At 41.4% G+C, this 22,019-nt stretch overlaps 1 protein-coding gene across 8 annotated transcripts in view; it reads right to left on the reverse strand.

Annotated features, from left to right (window-relative positions):
- Window positions 1–22,019, reverse strand: part of ablim3 (actin binding LIM protein family, member 3) — a 49,064-nt gene that overhangs the window by 11,197 nt on the left and 15,848 nt on the right. For 5 of the 8 annotated variants that reach the window (XM_035942876.2, XM_035942880.2, XM_035942879.2 and 2 more), the window contains exons 3-11: window positions 14,804–14,987; window positions 10,642–10,757; window positions 6,784–6,910; window positions 6,498–6,591; window positions 3,945–4,032; window positions 3,765–3,823; window positions 3,584–3,655; window positions 1,211–1,372; window positions 12–50 (exon numbers count right to left, since the gene is read on the reverse strand). In XM_035942876.2, coding sequence (XP_035798769.2) covers window positions 12–50; window positions 1,211–1,372; window positions 3,584–3,655; window positions 3,765–3,823; window positions 3,945–4,032; window positions 6,498–6,591; window positions 6,784–6,910; window positions 10,642–10,757; window positions 14,804–14,987 — 941 coding nt within the window. The remainder of the gene's footprint in view (window positions 1–11; window positions 51–1,210; window positions 1,373–3,583; window positions 3,656–3,764; window positions 3,824–3,944; window positions 4,033–6,497; window positions 6,592–6,783; window positions 6,911–10,641; window positions 10,758–14,803; window positions 14,988–22,019) is intronic. The other 3 variants (XM_035942881.2, XM_035942877.2, XM_035942883.2) reach the window with 2 other exon arrangements.

The following is a 22,019-nucleotide window of genomic DNA, read 5'->3' on the forward strand; positions in this document are numbered from 1 at the left end:
AGAATGCTCACCTGAGAATAGGGAGAGAGTGTCCCAAGTGACTGCAGAATCAGTGGAGACAGAAAAGTTTTCATTTAGACTGGAGCAGTAAGTTAAGATTGTAGGGGGGAAAAAAACAACAAAAAAACAACTATATTTCACATATGTATTTACCTGACCACAAGGAATTATCAGACAGTTTTTCAAAATGATCTGAGCAGACGTGGAATTATATTGAAGTTGATTAAAGGGATAGTTTGGCATTTTTGGAAATAAGCTTATTCGCTTTCTTAGATGAGAACTTGAGGACAACGCTCATGTTTGTCAGACTTTCACTAATGTTTCACATGTATTTTTCTCATCTATACAGAAACCAGAATGTAAAACTGTCAGGTGGTTTTATTGGGTGATATATATGTCTTGTTAGGACTTGCTAATTTGTAGATTTTTCTTTTAACTTTAGACATAGGCAGGCTGGCTGTTTACCCAAGTTTCCACTCATAAGGCTAAGTTAAGCTGATTGCCTCCTGGTTTTAGCTTAATAGTGAGCAGAAAGATATGAGAATGATGTCGTTCTTCCATCTAAATCTTGGGAAGAAAGCAAAATTCTCAAACATGCCCAACTATCCCTGTGTGTGATCGATCTGTAATAAGAAATGTGCCAGAAACTAATGTGAATTGTTTGTCAGGCAGCACTTGAGGCTCATCATTTTCATTTTTTAAATTTTATTGATTGATTTATTTTTTTTAACCAGATTTCTATTGAAAATACCCACAATGAATTGAATGAAGTTTGATCAAAAAAAAAAATCCTTTTCAAATGAGTTCTGCAAAAAGGGCAAGATTCATGATTTTTTACTGTGAACAAAGCCCTTTTGCAAAATTTAAATCTGACTTCCTATAATAGAAATTGAACAGAAAAAACTATGTCTTTAATTGTGCCCCCTTGTGAAACTAGCTCTGCAGATGGAGTTTAAATATATAATTTAAGTTCCAAATTTTGTATTATTCTGTCACATTTTACCAAATCAAAATAATCTATAAAAGAACAATAAATTCCTGAACAGTCGTCCTCTGAAAAATAGAAAACAATGGCAAAAACAGCAAAACAATGAGCCCAACATAACTGCATGACAGACTTCTAATGAAGACAAATGCTTTCGTTCCTTCTGAAAATAGACCACTGATGAGAGCGATGCTACGTTTGGCCTGGAGTGTGTGGCAGTAGTACCTCCCCATAGCTGTAAGTGTCTAGCCTGTCATCAGAGATGTATCTGTGGTACGGCTGGTATGAGGAGGATATGAGGTCTGGCTGTTGGACCTCGTATATGGCCTTGACCTTTGGCAGGGCAGCTAGGTCCTTATAATCTAGGATCTCACTCTCCACTCTGGCCTGGAAGGAGGACACACATACACCCACCAAAGACAGATACAACAGCAACGAGACCCTACGTTAACCACAGGGACAATGCACAGAAACCAAAGTAGAATGAGAACTCCACTAGTGACAGTGAGCAGATCATGCAGCGGTGAGAGGGCCAGCAAGAGCTGATGAAGCACATACAAGTACAAACGCACACAGAAGCTGACAGCACTGTGAGCTGCTGACCTTCAGGAGCTCGGCATATGTGGAAAGAAAGCAGAGAGAGAGAGAGAAAGAAAGAGAGAGGGAGGAGGAGTGGAGACAGTATGGACGACAAGCGTGCTTACGCTGCATTTCTCCCTCATCCATCACCTTAAACAGAAAGGTCATTGATTATGAGACGAGAGCAGAGTAGGGCAGGACTGAGCAGAGAGCGGTGATTCCTGCTTGCATGCAGACAACCTTTGACATGCTGATACTACCGTCATACAGCAACACAATGACTGAAGTCCAGTTTTAAAATGGTCCATCAGTGCACTTCTAGTGTATATATACCATACAGTACTCTATAAAAAGTATCCACCTTACTTGGAAGGTTGCCTTCTTTTATTGCTTTTCAATATTTAATCATGGTCAATTTAATTTAGTCATTTTTGATAAGAATTAATAAAAAAAGACTCTTTCATGTCAAAGAGAAAACATATTTAAACAAAGTAATGTCACTTAGTTAAACATTATAACTTAAATTAAGTGCTTCACTTCCTTAATTTAAGTATTTAGTAGATCTACTTCAGAACATTCACCTTGTTTTCTTTAAATTGTTTCTGTGTAGCCTTGGCTGTATGCTTTGGGTCATTTCTTGCTGGAAAACAAATCTTTTCCCAAGTCACAGTTCTCTTTCAGACTGTATCAGTTTGTCCTCCAGGATCTTCCTATATTTTTCTGTATTCATTTTAGCGTCCTCCTTCACAAGCCTTTCAGGGCCTGCTGCTGAGAAGCATCGCCACATTATGATGCTGCCACCACCATGCTTTACAGTGGCATGCTGTGTTTGTAATGATGTATGAGCTTTTGTCTTCGTATGCTGTAGGTATAACCAGGTTGTACTGATTCACCAGTGCCTGGAACTTCCAGATATCGATGTCTTTATGCTACAGTCACATGAGACACATTGAGTGCAGTCAGACAATCTCCATTCCACTGATTGTGGGACTTGTAAACCAATTGGTTGCGCCTGTGTTGTATTCGGTGAGTCACTTTTAAGGAGGTGAATAGTTACACACTCACTTATTTTAGGTTTTCTATTTTTAATAAACTGACATTACCTTGTAGAAATCCGTTTCACTTAAACATTAAAGTCTTTTATTGCAAATCGTGTCAAAAAAGCCATGATTAAATGTTGATGTTGGTTCAATGTAAGGTGTTTGCCACCACTGCCCTAAATTAACAGTATTACTGATTACCAAAATGTTATTTATGATTCTTTATAATGTTTTAGTGGTTGTATGTTATTCTTGATTGATTTACAACTTCTCAGAGAATTCATATCCATGTATAATACAGCTGAGGTTGATGAGTATGTCATCAGCCTAAAGATGGTATTAGATGAAAAGTCAATGGATCACCACCGTCAGTAGGTTTCTTCCTCTGAAACCTTTCCATATCTATGAAAAAATCTTGTAATTTCACAGATATTTAACTCAAAACAAACTATCTTTAAAGTCAGTAGGAGAAACAGAATTTGGGTCATATATGCTTGTACGTGCGCAGCAGGTTTGCACAGTGCAGGACACATCATTGACTAAAGTAGTGACATCCCTATAGCCACAATGCTAGCATTGCTAAAATGCTATGTTTTCAGTATGTAGTTGTGTATTTTGGTTACTGATGACTGAAAATTAACATCACAAATATAACACATCAACAATGCGTTAATTTCTTTTGAAAATATGGGAAACAGAACAAGACCATTAGTGGTGTGTGTTGGTGTCATTTTTCTTGTTGTTCGCACTGTAACAACAATAACAAAACTCTTGACTTCTTTTCAACAACTGCCACACCAATAATGAAAACAGAGTTGGGACAAAGACAAGTGAACAGGCCAAGGGAGTGAGCAGCCTCTTGTGTTTAACCACTGCAGGTCTACGGGTAGCGCTTGTGTTTCTGGTGTGATTTAAGGGGTACGTTCAGTGGCAGTGGCAGTAAAAGCGACCGAAAGCTGCAGGGTCACAGGTTACTTACACATATAACTCTACTGGGAGAACCTATGGAGGAACCCGGAGGAGAGATGGAGGCCTCTGACAGGCGTCTGTGCTGTGAGGAACAATGACACAGATGGAAACAGAAAGGGGGAAAATGCACATAGTCAGGAAATGACACTTTAATTTTATTTGAGCGTTTTCATTTCAAAACTGTGGCTCACCCTGAGTCTCCTCTCCGCCCTGGCCGCCTGCTTGCATAATGGGTGCCACACCTCACATCCTGAAGAGCAAATGAAAGAGGGAAGACATTTCAACATTGGGTGTTTCCACATGCCTTGCAATCTGCATAGTACAATGACAAGTGTGCTCGAAAGAATGTGTGTGGTTGCATTTAGTTTTACCTGTCAGGTACATTTCCTCTCCCTCTTTGAACATCATGTTACAGCGGGCGCACCTTGCACAAGCCGGGTGGTAGTGCTTCCCTCCTGCCTGTGAACAGGAGAGGAGCAAAAAAGAGGTGTGACAGAACATAAATTATCCTCATAAATAGTTTCACAGATTGAGGGCTAATCTGCAAATTGCACCCCCACCTTGAGCAGGTCATTGTCTCCATATGTTTTCTACTGTGTATCACCTGACCACCAATGACCTCGTAAAGTATGAAGACATTACTGAATAGCCTGTAGCAGGTTCATCAGCATGCAGCCATCATTTGCTTGCCACCACCCATTCTTCCCCCATGCCATAATTAGAGCAAAGATCCCTGTAGGTCAGTCACATGAAGAAAAGTGTGTGTATGATGAAGAGAGGAAGAGGGTGGCCACGGAAGTGAAGGACACAAGAGTGTGAAACATGTCCTTGGACACCGAGAGCACCTCAAGGGAACACACTGGAACACATGGCGCAGGTGAAATGGACACATAAAACGATGCAGTTCACGGTCCTGATGTTTCTCACATGTGTCTCCGTGGGGCTGATTGCCGAGGCGTGGCCCCGTCCCATCACCTCTGCCTTCCCTGACACACCATGAGAGAATATCTATTTATAGAAGCACTGCTGAGGCCTGAACTGTGTCAAGCAAACACACCCAGCATTGTGTGCGGGCGGTGGGGTATTATGTAATTTTTATACTGCACTGACTTCCATAAAACAGATGCTTTCATGTGATCTGCAGGAAATCGGTAATCTTCGACGAATGAGCTGTCTCCAAGAACTGCGAGCGTGCAGCAGGGTTCTTAATTGTATCTGAGCTGCATCTTAACCAATAACCGTGCTCCTCTAGCGGCTCAGATTACTGTGAAAGGAAAGCCAGGAGAGGATGCAGCATTTCCGCCTCCTGCTTTCCGAGCAGCAGAGCGTTTACCGACTGTGGTCACATAGTATCAATTCAGCAGCTGCTGCTACCATTTCTAATGAGACCCCCGATTTTCTCCAGTGGCATTAACAGGCTGCTAAATTTATTGCCCAACTGAGACGAGAAGTGAAACTCAAGGAAGGAAGGAAGGTTTTATGACCCTCTGTCTTCCACTTCCTCACTTTATTTCTCCCCTTTCTCTACCTTCTCTAAAACTAGTCATTAAACTAACAACCTTTGGCTCTGGAAAGTTGGACAGACGAGATGTGCCACAACAAGCCTAATCATCAGCACAGCCACTTGCACAAACAGATTAGTCTGGGTTTTTCACACATATATCAGGGAAATAATAACAGCAAAGATTTCAGGCAGATTCACAAAATTCACGGTAACATTACACTTTCAAACAGACACGTGAATGACTTATTGGTACATGTCATAGTGGCAAGACAGAGCTCAAAAGTTGTTCTTATCCTAAATGGACTTTATTGTGTATGCCTGGGCACTATGTTCTCTGGAATTATGCTTCTTGAGATCAGTTGCGTGCTGCATCTTAACTAAGTGCATCATTACGGTATCAAAAATTGACGGAAGAAAAGACCAAAGGCATGCAACACACACATGTTTCGAGAGCAAGTGAGACAGACATAGAGGGAAGAGAAAGAGAGGGAGAGACTTGCGGATAAAGGCTGACATGTCCCGATGTCTATAAATAGCCCAGAGAGGCTGACAGTCAGGAACAAAGCACTTTACACCAGCCATTCTGACAAGCAAAGGAGCACAGGACAACAAGGCCTTGTGTGTGCGTGTGTGCGTGCGTGTGTGTGCGTGTGTAGGTGGGTGTGTGTGTAAGTGTGTGTGTGTGTGTGTGCGCCTCACAAAATTTTACTACGTCTGTTCCCTTTCCACAGGTCCCAACAGACCAATGAGACCCTCCCGAGACTCTTCCAAAACATTTAATTAGCATCTGCACTTGATAACTTTCCTTATTTTCATTCCTCTTCCCATCGTTACCTTCCCTTCACTTCTTTCCTCTGTCCGCCCCACAGCTTCTTCTCCTCTGCTGTCTTTACATCACTGCTGACTACTTCTCCTATCTCTTTTTTTTAAATGCTCAAATGTTCATTTTTATCACTGCAGAATTTGCTTTCTGCGTGCGTCCCTCCATCTACCATCTTTTCCCTTCACTCTTTACTCTCTGATCTTTTTATAACTTCGCTTGCACTTTCCGCTCCTTCCACAATCTTGAGGGTTCAGCCGAGCTTTTATCCTCGTGTTAGTGCAGGTAGGCGCCGCTCAAGAAGAAACAGTAAAAAAGTCCAGTGTTGGACTAACAAGCAGCAGCTGAATTTGTTTTGGCTTAATAAAGTCGAGCAAAAATTTTTCTTATCACCTCTCAATCTTAAGTCGCTCACTCTCTAAAGCACAGGGGGGCTTAAACCGAGCTGAGGATAAACTGCAACAGCGCAGTTCTGATAATGCCGATTACACACAGTCTAGTTCCAATTTGGATTTCCAAACTGCTGCAGATCCGTGCAGATTCGGTGCACGTAAATCTCTGTTGGCATCATCTCATGTTGAAATCTGGTTGCATTCTCACCTCCAGGACCCTTCCGCTGATGTATCTGCTGCAGGTTTCACATTTCACCCCATACTGGGCGTGGTAGTCTGCCTCACAGTATGGTACTCCATCCCTGCAACATATAAAGGAAACTGCTGTAGTGTAGCAAATGCACCGTTAACCGTATCTGGCGAAATTGGATATGAAGAAAAAGCAGAATCAACTTCATCAAAAGCAAACAACATACATTTTTCACCGGACATTTTTGTATTTGTCATTGTTTGCATGTTGTTTCGCTCTAGGTTTTTTCCCTATTACCACTCACTTGCTGATGTACTCTCCTGTGAGGACCATGTTGCAGGTCCGACATCTGAAGCAGCTGACATGCCACTGCTTCTCCAATGCCAGAAGAGACTGACCCTGCTTGATCTCAGCTCCACATCCAGTGCAGTCTGCAGATGAGGAGAGTGCAAAAGAGAGAAAAAGAAGAACAGTTGAAGTGACAGAAAGAGGAGACGCAAACAGAAAGGAAGAAGAAACATTGTGGAGTTGAAAGGGATGGTAAGAGACAGAAAAGGGGTGTAACTGTACATATTTAAACAACCCCAGTGCTCTTAAGTGTAGTTTTCTACCCCTTTCTACCCCTTTGGTACAGCCACCTCCTTAATAAACAGCTGCACTAATGTGGGATTTTGCATTTCTGCACAGTCTGTAAGCACCGCTGAATATGGTTTCATGCAGGCACGAAGCACATCGCTAAATAGCCCTGGGGCTAAAACAGATTCAGAAAAATCCCCTTCACAAGAGCCGTGTATGAATCGCTATCTATGTCCTTTCCTCAGACACAAGCCCACATGCACAGTATACAAGCCTGCTGCACATTCTATTTCTCTCAATAAAATTCTCTAGCAAATGTTATTGACCATCACTAACTGGGTAAGGAAGAAGAAGGACAGCATGGAGGCTGCAAATGATGCATGGCTGCAGAGTGTCAAAAAGCTGGAAAGGGGTCAGTGCTCCATTTGTTTCTATTTAGAAGACGTTTGGCTTAGCTTAACCTTTTCTGACCCGGTCTGCTGCCCCTGAGAGAAGCATGCAAGTCACCGGGGACTACTCCACTCAGCCTTGTCAGCCAAGACAAACTGTGTTTTGCAGTGAAAAACTGCAGTGTATAGAGTCTGGTTTCTGCAGTCCAAATAAATCTTAACTGTCATTCGGTGGTGATAGTGCTGAGTGTAAAAGGTCCAGGGCTTCAGCCACAGATTGTGATTTTTCTACTGAGTCATTCTATCGTTCCTATTTTAAAAACAGAACAAAATAAGGTATTCTATCATCTACAAGTGCGCAACAGAGTTTGTGACAAGGAATGGTTGGATATGGTTACATAAAAACTAAATGAGAAATGAAAGAAAACTGCTTCTGCACTGTTCTTGCCACACCTTCACCTGTGATGTAACTGAAGTCGTTTTCATCAGCTGTCAAATCAACATACTGTGGCACAGACAGATGTGTGAAATGTTTGGCAGTTTTAGCGTGAAGACATGAGTGCTACAGGAGACATTTTAGGAAATAAGTTTATACAATTCACACCTTATATTTATTTGGGCAGAATTTGTTCTTTGGGCTCTGTGCTTCAGCAGTTTGTTTTAAAATTAATGGATTCTACATTAAAGTCCCAGTTTTAATTTGAGTGGGTGCAAATCAACATAGAAAGAACTGTGTGGGTGAGATAACCATTTTAACACATAGCGTCCAAACTGCAAAGGTTCACAAGTAATTCAACAAAAATCAACCTCTATCAAGGTGATGGAAAGAGAAAAGTGTAAAGAAGAAAAAGAACAGTTCATGACCCAAACATTACCACCTTATCTGTCAAACGTAGTGGTGCTTCTGTTATCACTCCGGCATTTATACCTGTAAATGGAACTGGCAAATTGCCATTTATTGATGATTTCACTGCTAACTGAGGCAACCGGATGAATGCAGAAGTATATAAGTACCCCTACAGAAAAAAACATCATTGATTTGGGTCATAAGTGCAACTTTTGTCTTTTATATGTTTTTTTTTTCATTTTTGTTTTTTAGTAAATATACAGTATATAAAGACATACACATATACCCTTGCTTTTTTCAGCAATTTTTCACTTGGTTTATAGCAGCATTTAGTCAAGAGGCACATAGAAAATCTAGAGAGTAAGTGAGAAGGATGACATGAAGAAACTTCAGGTTTACACAAACCCTATAGGTGGCCTATGTGACACCCAAATATAAACTTTATGATGGTGAATGAGAAGTATCCAAAGCCTCAACTGTATTTAACTGAGCATTATGTCTAGTCATTGAAGACTGGCTCTCGCACTGAAGATTCACTACATTAAGCAGGTTATTTCTCTGTAATTAATAACATCCGTGTGTCACTCCAGTTTGCTTGATAATTTCCTGATGAGCCATAAAAGACATAAAGTAAAATTTTAGCATTAACCCTCTACAGCCCGAAATCTGCCATTTGGTTTGAAAGGTATGTTCTCTTTTGAAAAAAATACCAAATTACACCATTTATTAGCGCCAGAAACTGTAAACACAGAACGAATGACCAGATTTTAACTATGCAACAGTCTGTGAATGAATCCCATGTGACATGTGGTTCCAGTGGAAAACATTCGACATAAACACTTTATTCTACCGGTCTAATGTAAAATTAATTTGCTGTATCCAGATTCTGCAAAAAAACTAAAAATCCTATGCTCCTCGGCACATCCGTGAAGCTAATAGTAACTAAGCTGTGAATAACAATAATGTGACAAAAATTCAGAGACGTTTCAGCTGAACTGCAGGCTGTGTTTCTATAAGCATGGAAATAAAATAAAAATGTAAACAGCAAAATATCTGTAGCATGCAGCGTCACCATTTTGTCCCAGCATTTGTGACACCTGTAGTCAGCTGGAAGAATTTTGCACATGTTGATTCCAGGTTTTTTCAATAAAAAAAAAAATGATCAAAGAAATTAAACTTTTGTTTTTGTTTTATTCTATTTCATGATTTATGGCATTAGAATTCTGCTATAATGTACAAAAGACATTTTTCAATTCCCTCTTCTCACAACGATTGTGTTGTTTCCATAGAGATCCAGAACTTTATATTGCAGTGAAAAATTAGCCTACAGTATTGAACAGAAATGCCCAGAACTGGTTTGGGATTTAGGGAGCTAATTGGGGTCATCCTTGAGACAGATGGGGCAGGAACTCTAGCTAAGACTCTTTTTGAATTTCCCTCGGGATTAATAAAGTATCTATCTATCTATCTATCTATCTATCTATCTATCTATCTATCTATCTATCTATCTATCTATCTATCTATCTATCTATCTATCTATCTATCTATCTATCTATGACTGGAAAACTTAATTATCTGGTTCATTTTTGCTGAATTAAGCAAATTTCAACTAATAATACATTAACTGGGTTGTTCCAATGCCTGGTTTTGGCATTTTCCTCTTTGCAAATGTGTGCCTGCCACTTTTCCATCCTAAGCATATACTTGTATTCTTACATATCCTGCTTGTTTTTGCGAAATGAGGCAGTGCGTTAAATTTAGTGACTCCACTCTGTGTCTCGTCTCACGAATTGCATCCTCATAAGACAGAATGATGAACATGTACCTGGGGAGCTGTTTAGATTTTATTCTTGTGAATGGAGCAGTCTGGGGGGGACAGTTATTCACTGCCTCTCTACCATCTGTTATTACTGCACAGCCAGTGAGCAGCAGCCTGCTGTCTGTATACTTAACAAATGATTCACTATCAGTCACTATCTCGCTGTTGGGTGATGATAATTTGTCATTTTCCTGCTGAAAAAAAGTAGGACTACGCACCCTGACACGTGCACACAAAATATTCAGCTTATGATTTACTTATGCTAACAAGTGTACATGGATGAATGTGCAGTGAATACGTAAAATCCTCTATTCCCTGCACTGACGGTAATGAATGAATGATGTGTCTGTTTGTGTTGCATAATTCTCAGCTGGCAGATCAACACGACAGGTCAGAGCAGTGATTTGACAGACACTTGATTAGCTAAATGAGCTAAATAGGCTTTATGGACACATCGCATTAGACTCGGCGCACGGTAGCGCCTGGTGGCCCTAAACAGAACGGACAGAGCGAGGCAGACTCCGGACTTACGGCTGGGCCCGTGGATCTTGATCGGTTCATTTGACTTGACAAGTGTGTGGGAGCACTGCTGGCACACGCAGTCCTTTCCACTGAACGTCACCCTGTCTCCGATTGGGAAGGGTTTACTGGAAAAAAAAAAAAAAAAACAGGGAGAGAGAGAGAATTAGCAACCAGAGCACAATAGGAGATAGAATGCCTGCAGTGATGCTCTGTGTTTACATCCAAGTGTAGTGTTCGCATGAAAATAACAAATGGGCGCTGGCAGGAACATGATTGGGTGACAGACAGGCCATAATCCTGCTGACACAAGCTGAAAGCAGGTTGACATCCTCTATGAACCTGAAAATACATTTGCAAACAGTTGTGATGACAGACTAATAGGACGTTGATTGTTGCAGGAGCACCTGGCTGCTCTGTGATTAAAGAGGCGATAATGTGATGCTGCCAAAGGCTTCTAAAAGGAAAACCGTCTCACAGAGAGAATAAAAACTTATTAGGGGGATTGTGTGGAGCGCATACTGATCTTAACCGCCAATTTCTCTCTCAGTCTAGCCATCCAGTTTGTCTCCCTAAACAATGGGTGCCACCAGGTCACTGTTTTCTTCAAGCCACAGTACAGTAAAGACGAGGAAACACACAAACAGATGTGCTGACAGGCAGAGAACATGACAGCGAGACAACAAAATCAATTCTGCCATACCACGATGTACTGTTTTGACTCTCTCTCCTCTCCTTTTCGAGGAGACAGATTGATTTCTTTATGACTAGGGAGGATGCGAGAATGAATGGGGAGCTAAAAGGCTTAGGGAAGGCTGTTTAAAAGACATAGACGGCAGTAATCCTTTTACTTCCCCGTCGAGGCCTGGAGCCGGAGCCAAGACCCAGAGGGAGGCTTGAGTCTCCAGCAGAGCTCACAGTCAGCACACGAGTGCTGTACATCCATGTAGTCACTTAGAGACGTTCAGAGGGGAGGTACATAAAGTCGTGTGCTTCTAGCGAGCCAGGAGCATTTTACAACTGTGTGGGGAGGATCTGGCACATACAGTATTATATGTTTGCTCCTGTGTGCTTTCACTGTATTCAAAGAAGAACAACGTCCATACATAAAACACAAAGGACGGACAAGTGAGCTGAACAGATGAGCCAGCAGAGACATTTCAGCATACAAATTATTCAACAAAGGCCCTGGTAAATACTGGAAGGAACATAAGCCGGTGAAAACTGATAATGTGTATTATTCATTTAGGCTTTATTCTAATTTCACCCTTCAGCTGGTCCCAAGGTTAACCATCTGTTCTTAAACTCAGGCAATTTTTTCAAATGATTTTAATTTGACTGACAAGCTACACTGAGCGAAAAGCAAAGCAAAGCTGGAGGAGCCAGATTTTGACATAGGAGCCTGTTTTTGACAAGTTAAATCCTCTCCATGTGTCTGACCATACAGCCCAACTTGAGTAACAAAAATGCTATGACGGTGCAGAAAAGTGTCTCAGTCCGTATTTGACCTTGTCTTTACCTGCATGTTACTCTCCCTCCCTCAAGACACTCTTGCCTTGTCAGCCTTTCTCAGCACTTTAAAAATTTACGGTGTTTACATATTTAATGCATGTTTTTTTCCCCCTCCTTTTTAAAAAAAAAAAATTTAAAAAACTGGCCACAAAAGTGAAGCTATTTCTGGCTTCAACGTTATGCCCTCTGGCTTTGATCACTGTCTCTTTTTTAGAAACTTGCAATCTGCCTTCATTAGAGCAAAGTCTGTGATGACAGGGAGAAAAAGGGATGACGATGAAGATATAAAGACAGACAACATGGATGATTAAGAGCATGAAAATGATGACAGAAATAATGAGGATGATGAAGAGCAGCAAGAGGAAAAGAGGGTGTGTCGGGAAAAAAAAAGACCGGAGTGCGGGATAAGAATAAAAGAAGGTACAAGAAAGAACTGTGAGCAATGTGACAGGGGGCAGACGGAGCACGAAAGAAGAGATTCACCCTTCGGCTTCTGGCTGTCTCTTCCAGTTGACTCCACATACACTGACAACACACACACAGACATCCCTGTCATTGCCAGGACTGCTCCACTGACTGTCTTTGGCCAGTTGGTGTCAGTTCAGTTTTTTTCTTCTCGCCCACAGCTGCTGGGCAGGACTGTGTGTTTATCAGCCAATGTCAAGCAGATACCCGACAACAGACAAACACTGCTCTCCTGGAGGGAAGTAAGTAAAGATCACTCTTATAACACATGAAAACCAACAGGGATGGAGAACGAAAGAGACAGAATGGTAATCCCATACAACATGCACGTATCTGCAAGGAGAGTGAAAATGATGAAATCAAAAGAGGAGCGAAGCCAACGGTGATGCTGAGTGTTTGTTCTGGAGGAGCTTAACGTGAACGCTGATGGAGGTCAGAGGAGAGATGGCCTACTTATACTAAATCAAACAGTACGAAACAGCAGGTTAATGTTCCTGTTGGAAGCTGAGCAAAATGGGAACCTATCTGTCTATCACATTTGTTGACACTCACAACACGAATCATAAGCAGACTGGCATTAATTCATAAACAAACCATGTCAAAATAAGCCATCCTGCTGGTTCTTATTTTAAACTTGTGCTGCATCGGTTCAGGCAGACTGCAGAGTCACGAGGCAGAAAATAATGAATCATGGCATAGAAAACAGTCATAGATTTCTTATTCAGTGTCTCCACAATCCGTCCTCTGTTCTCCATCCTCTCTTCTATCACGCTGTTCACTAACTGGCTATTAATGAATCCTCACAGAACAGAAACTGAGATACTACAGATAAAGAAGTCAAGTGATCTGTACAGGACACAGACATTTACTGTACATTAAGTGAAGTAGGAGGCTGAATGTGTGCTACTAGTGGGCAACAGCTACTGTATGCAACATTATAGTGCAATTTTAAGATAAACAAAAAAATAAAATAGGCAACATTTTATATTAACAATGGATGCATACATGGGATCAGAAGAAAGAAAACTGTTATTTATCAAAATACTAACGGACATACTTAGCAGCTAGCAAGTGAGTAGCTAAGTAACGAGACATCTTTTGTCATTTTGAACTGATGGAGACCAAAACAGAGCTCAAAGGTGAGTAAATACTGCATTGCTCCCAAGTAGCCAATAAATTCAGCACGCTTAATTGCACACAAGGATGTAAAATGCTCGATCACAATAATGTACAAGAAAAGCATGCAGAGAGCGCAGTAGAGTTGATCAGATATGAGCTCAGCATAGAATGTGGTCATTTAATAAAGATGTACCCACAAACAAAATGACTTTGCGGTGAACACAGGCGTGTGTTATGCATGTGTACGTTGTACGGATACCGAATTGTGTGACCTAAATATGCAGCGGGCGGTGGGAAGTGATGGGACTCGGAAACACCCCCACAATTTAATCAGTTGTTCCTTGTATAATGTCAGATGGATAAGTCCCGATTAGTCCATAGTGGTCGATTTGTAGTAGGATCACAATCATGATCATCAGCAGGCAGCTGACGTAGTGTTCACTTGTGGTCATAGTTACAGTGACGCCGTGCTGCTATCTTGCAATTATACATAAATCTTTAACAAATCCATGGATCCAGACTATAAGTCACATCACTGCTTAAATCTAATCAGGTGGTCCTTGTATCATTTCTGAACTTCGCTGAAAATTTCATCCAAATCCGATAGTCCGTTATTGAGTGATGCTGCGCACAGATGGAATAACAGCTGGACAGACAAACGTACGCCAATCGTCACATAACTCCGCCGCGTTAGTTGGGGGAGTAAAAATTATCCTAACATCCAAAATTACATCAAAACAGCCACACTCAGTGATGTGTGAAAACATTTTTCCTAAGTATTTTTGCCAGTACAGTAAACTGATAAACTTATTCACATCACTATACACAGTATCGTATGTCAATTTATTCACTATCTGGTGAACACAGTGGAGCATTTAGCAGCTAAAGAAAATAATTTCTGTCATCACGTTCACATTGGCCAACCAAATGTGCTCCTGGAACCTTGTACTTAGAAGAATATCTGTTGTGTGTGTGTGTGTGTGTGTGTGTGTGTGTGTGTGTGTGTGTGTGTGTGTGTGTGTGTGTGTGTGTGTGTGTGTGTGTGTGTGTGTGTGTGTGTGTGTGTGTGATTGCGTACCTGCAGACACTGCAGACAAAGCACTTGGGGTGGTACGTGCGTCCCAGAGCAGAGACCACCTCTCCTGTGATGAAGCTGTCACAGCGGTCACAGCGTGTCCCGTACAAACGCTGATAGTCTGCCGTACAGATGTACTCGCCCTTCTTCTGGAAGAAGCCAGATCGTGCCAGATCACAGTTACACACTGTGGAGAGAACAGGTGGAAACAACGTGAGAGTGGGACAGTTAAAACAAAGAAGCATATGGAGCAACTTGTGGATATTAGTGTTGCTATTTCTGGCTTTCCACATAAATTCAACAACATACCACTCAGCAGTATTAAGTCCTTTTTTTCTTACTTTTGTTCTGGTACCTACACTAGGCTGTCCTGTTTGTTTCAGTGTGAGTGCTGAACCTGTTGGTGTGGCCATGTGTGTTTGCTTGTGCTGTGTGTATGTTTGTCTTCACACATGGCTGCCAGGGAAGTTATTCAGTTCCAGACAGTGGTGAGCCAATTTACTCTGATGGGAATATAATGGTATAATCAGTGGAAAAGTCATTTTGCACTGAACAATGTGAAGACGGAGACAAAACAACAAACCGCAAGTTCCCAGCATCAACAGAACATCGACTGCAGACTCATTACATACCGCTCAGGAAGACACCGAAATGACTTGCTGTATATGCACTAGGTGAGTGCACAGTTTATGCATGTGTGTCCATATTGTGTATCCTAAGCAGAGAATATATGCTAGAGGCCTTTGCTGTGTAAATGACAGGAGATTCCAGTGGGTGTAACACTATAGCTGAGAGGGATTTTCACAGATCAGTGGCCAGTGTGGCTGCTGGTCTCTGGTTTCACCCAGTCTGAGTGGTTTACCAACAGGAAGCGTTGACAGTTATTGTAACCTCTGGCTGGAAAAACAAGCTTTGACCTGAAAAACACAGCGCTGATGAAGGTCATCACATATTTAGATTCTATTTGGCCGTTACAGCCTTGACTCAAAGATGACTGCCCTGGTGTGACACTGACACTATTATTATTGCACAGCTGCAATTAGCAGGAAACACATCTGCAACCAGCAATGAAACAGCTCAGCTGGTAGCGATCCATGCACCACCAGACCAATCGAGAATGGACGGTACATAAAAGGAACAGTTCAAAATTTTCTCAGACTACAAACATGTGGACATTATCGCCTGGTTGTATAGCAACAAGATCTTCAGAGTTACATATCTAAGCTCATGTTATGTCTTGTTTGCTTTATTTGTACAAAAATCTACATTTTAGTTGGGAAACAGTAGAGGCTCCAGAAAGTTATTGCCCCAAGTTTTTATTTTAAGCTAAGCTAAGCTTCACTCGCTACTAGCTCCAGCTACATACATGTATTTATCATTAAGCTATGAAGGTAGCATTGGTTTCTACATATTACTCTTGATAAAATAGCAAGCAAGCATATAACTGAAGCAATTCCTTTATTTTCATCCTATGCTATCCGAGTTAATTCCATAACTCATTGGCAGCTTTGAAAGGCATCCCAAAAAATCACTCAAATTACATCATTTCACAGAAACTGTGAAAACACAAACAATCAAAGGGTTTTCAGTTTTCTATGAAAATATGTGACATGGCTTTCTGTCGGAAACGTTATCTAAGCTTAAATACACATAAATATACATAAATCTTTGCATCTTACTGACTTCTGCTCAGGAGGTGATGGATTGCAATGACTGGAAACAGTTAATTAGAAACACATCCTTGGCAACAAGTGACTCCTGTAACACCAGAAATACAGGCAGCACAAAAGAATTGTTCATAAAAATTGGACCAAAATTGAGTCTGAGTGTGTTTAATCAAATTGTTTCCTGAAACTGCTCATTGAGCAGTCTTAATTATACTGGAAAATACTGTGTCTACACTAATGTCAACCAGCATGAAAATAATGAAATATTATCGACAAGAATAAACAGCCACAAGAACACTATCACATTCATCTGATGATGCTTCCAGTTGCTTCTACCACACTGCTCCCAAGTCAAAGTAGATTGTGTCATTATGAATAAACATTTTAAATTTAACAAAGCATCCCTTTTCTCATTACGGAATGAAGTACCTCAACTACCAGTAACTTATTGCCATTACCGATACATTCTATTGAGACTGGAGTTGCTGCTCCAGGCTGCACTTGGCTCCCTATAGTCACCCAGTTTTCAGTATTAGCCGGCAGGCTGAGAGTTCACAGACACACAGACTCACACACATGCACATAAACCCTTCAAAGGGGCTCATTTAATCTCAAGCTGTTTATGAGTGGAGCATATTGACTTAATGGTGTAATAAAAGATCAATGGGCCTTCACTTAAAAACAAAACAATCTCAGCTCCCTCAGGAGGATGGAAACACATAAATCCATCCCCGATGAGATGGCAGTGTGCGTATGCAGAGAGAGGATGATGAAACGGGACAGTGTGTACAGTGAGACATGATCATGGATCTTTATCATTGTGACGGGTCATTGGCAGCAAGGGAAGGTGGCTGCAGAACTGCAGAAGAAGGAAGAAAAGGGGATGCATAAGGAAGACCAGAGCTCTATGTTTTAAAATAGCCTGTTTATAAAAATGCGTGTGTGTGCAACCACATTTCCAAAACCGCTGAACAATGGCACGGAGCTTCAAAAAGTGTCCCCACTGCATTTTGAAGCAGACTAACTAAAGCTCTTACCAGAAACCTAAATCACAGGCTATCCAATCCCTTCGTGGAAAAGGGGAACAAGAGGGTAAATATTTCCACATCTAATAAGCTCCTCCCCATGGGAAAAAAAAAAAATCACTGTGTCTTCAAAATGCCATTCATTTAATTAAAACAATGTTTTATTCTTTTAAAAATAAATTGTAGAAACTTGATTGATATAATTTTCTCTGCTTCTCTTTTCTCTCTCTTTTCCTTTCACTCGATTTCTCCCCGTCTCTCTCTCAAAATGATCTGCTTTTCAATCTCCACCCAGATTGCTTTTCAAATGAGTGGAATTTGCTCAATTAGCTTAATGCAGTGCATGCGTTAGCATACGGACGCCTGACCAAATCACAGCCGGCCGACCAGATCTGCTCAGACTGGATTGGATGGGGTGGATGGATGGTTCACCTGTTGGCTAATCACATTGTTTTCTTGTGACTGGACGATTGGCTGGATGCATTGCAAAGGACGTCCCCCTTCCTCAGTTGCCATAGGAGACGTAAGCCTTCCATGGTTGCCCCAGAGACAGCTAGGTCCCAGAGTGAATGATGTACTGGTGGTGGTGGTGGTGGTGGCATATTTGCAGGTGCTGTGGTTCAACTACCAAATGTAATCTGTGATTAAAACCAAAAAGCAGACTGAAACACCATGTTCTCACTTCAATGTGACAAAAAGTAATAGGCCATTAATGTGTGACGTATTTTGTTGCTACTTCACCGCAAGAAAATGTGGGTTACAACTGAGCAATTTAAAAAAAAAAAAAAAAAAAAAAATGATTAAAGGCACCATCCACAAATAATACAAACATGCAAAAGTACATCCACATGTGTGTGTGTGTAAGTGTGTGAAATACATTAGTGGTGAAAATCCTTTTTTTTAAGCAGGATACTGTGATTTTACTAAAACAGACAATAATTTACAAAACAGGACATAGTGTTAGAAATGAAAGGCCCAGAATGATAATTTAAGTGTTGTGCACACAGGTTATTGCACCAAAAAATGAATAATTATGTTTTGAGCTACATAATTTGACACTGAAGGGGGCACTATGCATATTGAGCATGTATATTTTTGAAATGTTTGGTACATTTTGCTAGTAATGTATGTAATGGACTTTTACTCAAACAAAAAAGGCTCAAAAATTATTTCCAGCAAACTGTAAATGTTCCAACTGCTGTGTTTGCAAACATTACTAAGATAAACAAACCGTTTGCACCTCATGATCACATTAACTGAGATTTAGTCGCTGCTTTGTTTGCATTTAAAGACCCGTCTGTTCTTATGGGATTTTTCGTATTACAGAAATCGCTATCATTACAAATGCAGATGATGGATCTGATCAAATTATAAAATTAATCCAAAATGACCGAAATAATAAAAGGAAGTGACATTTGCACCTGTTAGAGGACACTCCTATCCTAAACTAAATGCATCTTCTTACATATCTTTAAAAGCAAACTTTTAACAGCCTACTTGCAAGCAGGTCTTCTACTTTTCATGTCTCTCAGTTCAGTCATAACCATCAAGCAGATGTTTTAAACTCCCTCCACATGTTAGTTGCCAACACAGTGGGTGGAGCTGGGACAGAGTTTAGTGCCTGTGCTGCTGCAGAGTTGTGGCTTCGCTTGGCTCCGAGAAGAAAGGTTCTGGTCACAGCCACACAACCAGCACCACATGGTGCGAATGCCCACCCATAAAAACAACAGCCCGATACAACCAGCTTGGAACCAGTACGGTCTGTTTTACTGTCCTATGAAAGGCCTTTGGGGATTTGTACTGTAGCTGCTCGTGGGAAAGTGTACAGAGCTGCTATTAAATATCATGGTCATGTTGAATTCCTCAGTTAATAAAAAAGTTTTGTCTGTATCAGAACTATGGATTATTGTAAAGCAAACATAGAACTAAACTACATTAAAGGCTTCACTTCACCTATTTGCTCCTTTTATGATCTTTCCCTGAATGGCATTCTAATGAGGGAAACTAAAAAAAACGCTTCTCCCATTCATATTGCTCTTTTTTGGGGGCAGTGCAGGAAGTTAGCATCTACAGATGACAAGTCTAGTGATTAGAGGTTAGCATGTAGGCTGATGTCTGCAGCTGTGGTCATTAGAACTGCACTGATTAGGCATCCACAGGGGGTCTGCCTGATTGGGTATTTATCTCCAGCCAACAGACGCAATTAAAATTCCCTTCTCAAAGTCGGCCCGGGCCGGAACCCCAAAATAGTCCCGACACCCTCCCTCCCTCCTCCCCTTCTCTTTCTCTGGCCTTCCGTTTCAAAACTGCTTCCAAATCTTTGTGGCTCGGAGCACAAGGTCTCCACTTTATCTCTGTTTGCCCCCTCTCTTCTCGTGACTACGGGGCTCAACCTCAGTGCAACCTTGCCTTTCTTTCACAGTGTCTCTCTTCTATCTTCAATGCCCCTCCAGCCCCTCTCACCGTGACTCTTCCTCAGCTCAATATGCTCCTATTAGAACTTCATAAAGTGCTATTAAGTAAATGGACATGGTTTGGATAGTACGCCAAAGTAGCCCCACTGTGTATTCTAATTGTTTTAGTGCTGCTGTCAACATTATGCTAACTTCCAGGGCTTTTTTTTCACAGCAATACAGGCAGCCACAGACAGTTTAGCAAAGGGACGTGTATATAATTGGGCAGTGACAAGTTTCATCAGGGGATGGACTCACCTATTCACCCCGACATCTGTGCTACCAACACAAGGCCCTGGCTCCTCTGCCCTCTCCCTTCCCCCGGATCTGAGGCCCTCTGATGGGAGGAAACACTTCAAGAGTAAATAATGTGTTTTCTCAAGTTGTGCCAAATCGTGGGGAGGGAGAAGAAGCGATCAGACAGACAGGGGGAGAGAAACAAAAGTCTACAGGCACACTTGCAGCTCTGTGAGGCTCTGTGCTTTATATAAACTGTTAGCATGGTGATCTTTAGCAGGTGTGTTTACCATCCTCACCATTTAGTTTTAACATGTCAGCACACTACTGTTGGCTGATTAAACTCAGTACAGTTAGGGCTGATGGGAAATATTTGGCTACATGTAATAATACATGGATAATACAAGTATTATCCATCCATTCATCTATTTTCTTCCATTCATCAGCTCAGGTTGCAGTGGGAGCAGGTAAAACAGGGCCTGGCAGGGGTCCCTCTTCCCAGCAATGTTTCCCATCTCCTCCTGGGGGGACCCCAGGGTGTTCCAAGGTCAGATGAGATATGCATTCCCCCTAGTGAGTAGTAGGTCTATCCTGTGGTCTTCTTCCCAGTTGGATGTGCCTGGAAAACCTCCAAAAGAAGTCGGCCAGGAGGCATCCTAATCAGATGCCAGAATCACCTCAGCTGGCTCCGTTTGACTCAGAGGAGAAGTTTCCTCTGCATGTCCTCATTCTACCTCTAAGGTTGAGCCCAGCTAACCTATGGAGGTAACCCATTTCAGCTGCTCTTATCGGCAATCCCCTTCTTTCGGTCACGACCCAAAGATAACAATCACAAATGAGGGTTGAAAGGTAGACCAAGTATCTCTGAAGGATTTATAAAGTCTGTCCTGATGATGGCACTAAGGAAAAGTAGAGTTAACCAGAATGCTAAGGTCAAAATGATTCATTCTTGATTCATTCAAAAATTCAGAATCAGAATCAGAAGGTTTTATTGCCAAGTTTTCACAAACAACGAATTTGAGTGCAGTGAAACAGTAACATATAGATTAAACTATATACAGATATATAGATTACTCATACCAAATTTCATACTAATTCATCAAGATGTTTTACTGAATTAGTGATAAGCACAAGAGGAGGATCAGTGAAAATCAAGAAAGCCACAATTCATCCTCCTGAAACCATCAATATCTGCGCAAAATATCATGAAAATCCAAGCAAAGTTTTTTCTGATAGTTCAGTCTGTATCAAAGCGGTGGACTGTCTGACCATCATTGCTGTCCCTAGAGCCCCGCTGCAAGCATGGTTACAGAAAAACAGCCACAGAAAACAGAAGGAGATGTTGTCATGGAAAAGGGGAGAGAGGAGAGGGAGGCAGGCGGCTAAAGCAGAGAGAAATCATGCGTGAGTGACAGGGTTCCCCTCACATTTGGCTGCTGTAGTTGATGGAGACAGATGGCTGCCCAGTGGAGTCCCTTCATACCAGCAGACCAGCCCTGCTGCTGAGGCCTTCAGCTTTTAACCCTCTGAGAGCTGATAAGAGATTCAGCTGAGGGGAAAATAGGCGTGAATGAGATCACAGACAGAGATAAACACACCACCTGAGATGAGGCTTTGTAATAAGCAGATGATGCACTTGTTTAGTGTGTGTATATGTGTGTGTGTTTGTCTGGGTAGTCGGTTAATGATCTTCTTTATCATTTTAAAATCCCTCCTTCTTTCTCTGAGCCAGACACTTGCACACCTAAGATAAATACACACATAAAGACAATAGTCAGGGCCTCAGTGTGTGAAAACCCCTCAGGATGGTGACGCTTGGGAGGATCAAGCAGAGGAA

This window comes from Amphiprion ocellaris, chromosome 13 (genome assembly GCF_022539595.1).
Source record: "Amphiprion ocellaris isolate individual 3 ecotype Okinawa chromosome 13, ASM2253959v1, whole genome shotgun sequence".
NCBI lineage: Eukaryota > Metazoa > Chordata > Actinopteri > Pomacentridae > Amphiprion > Amphiprion ocellaris.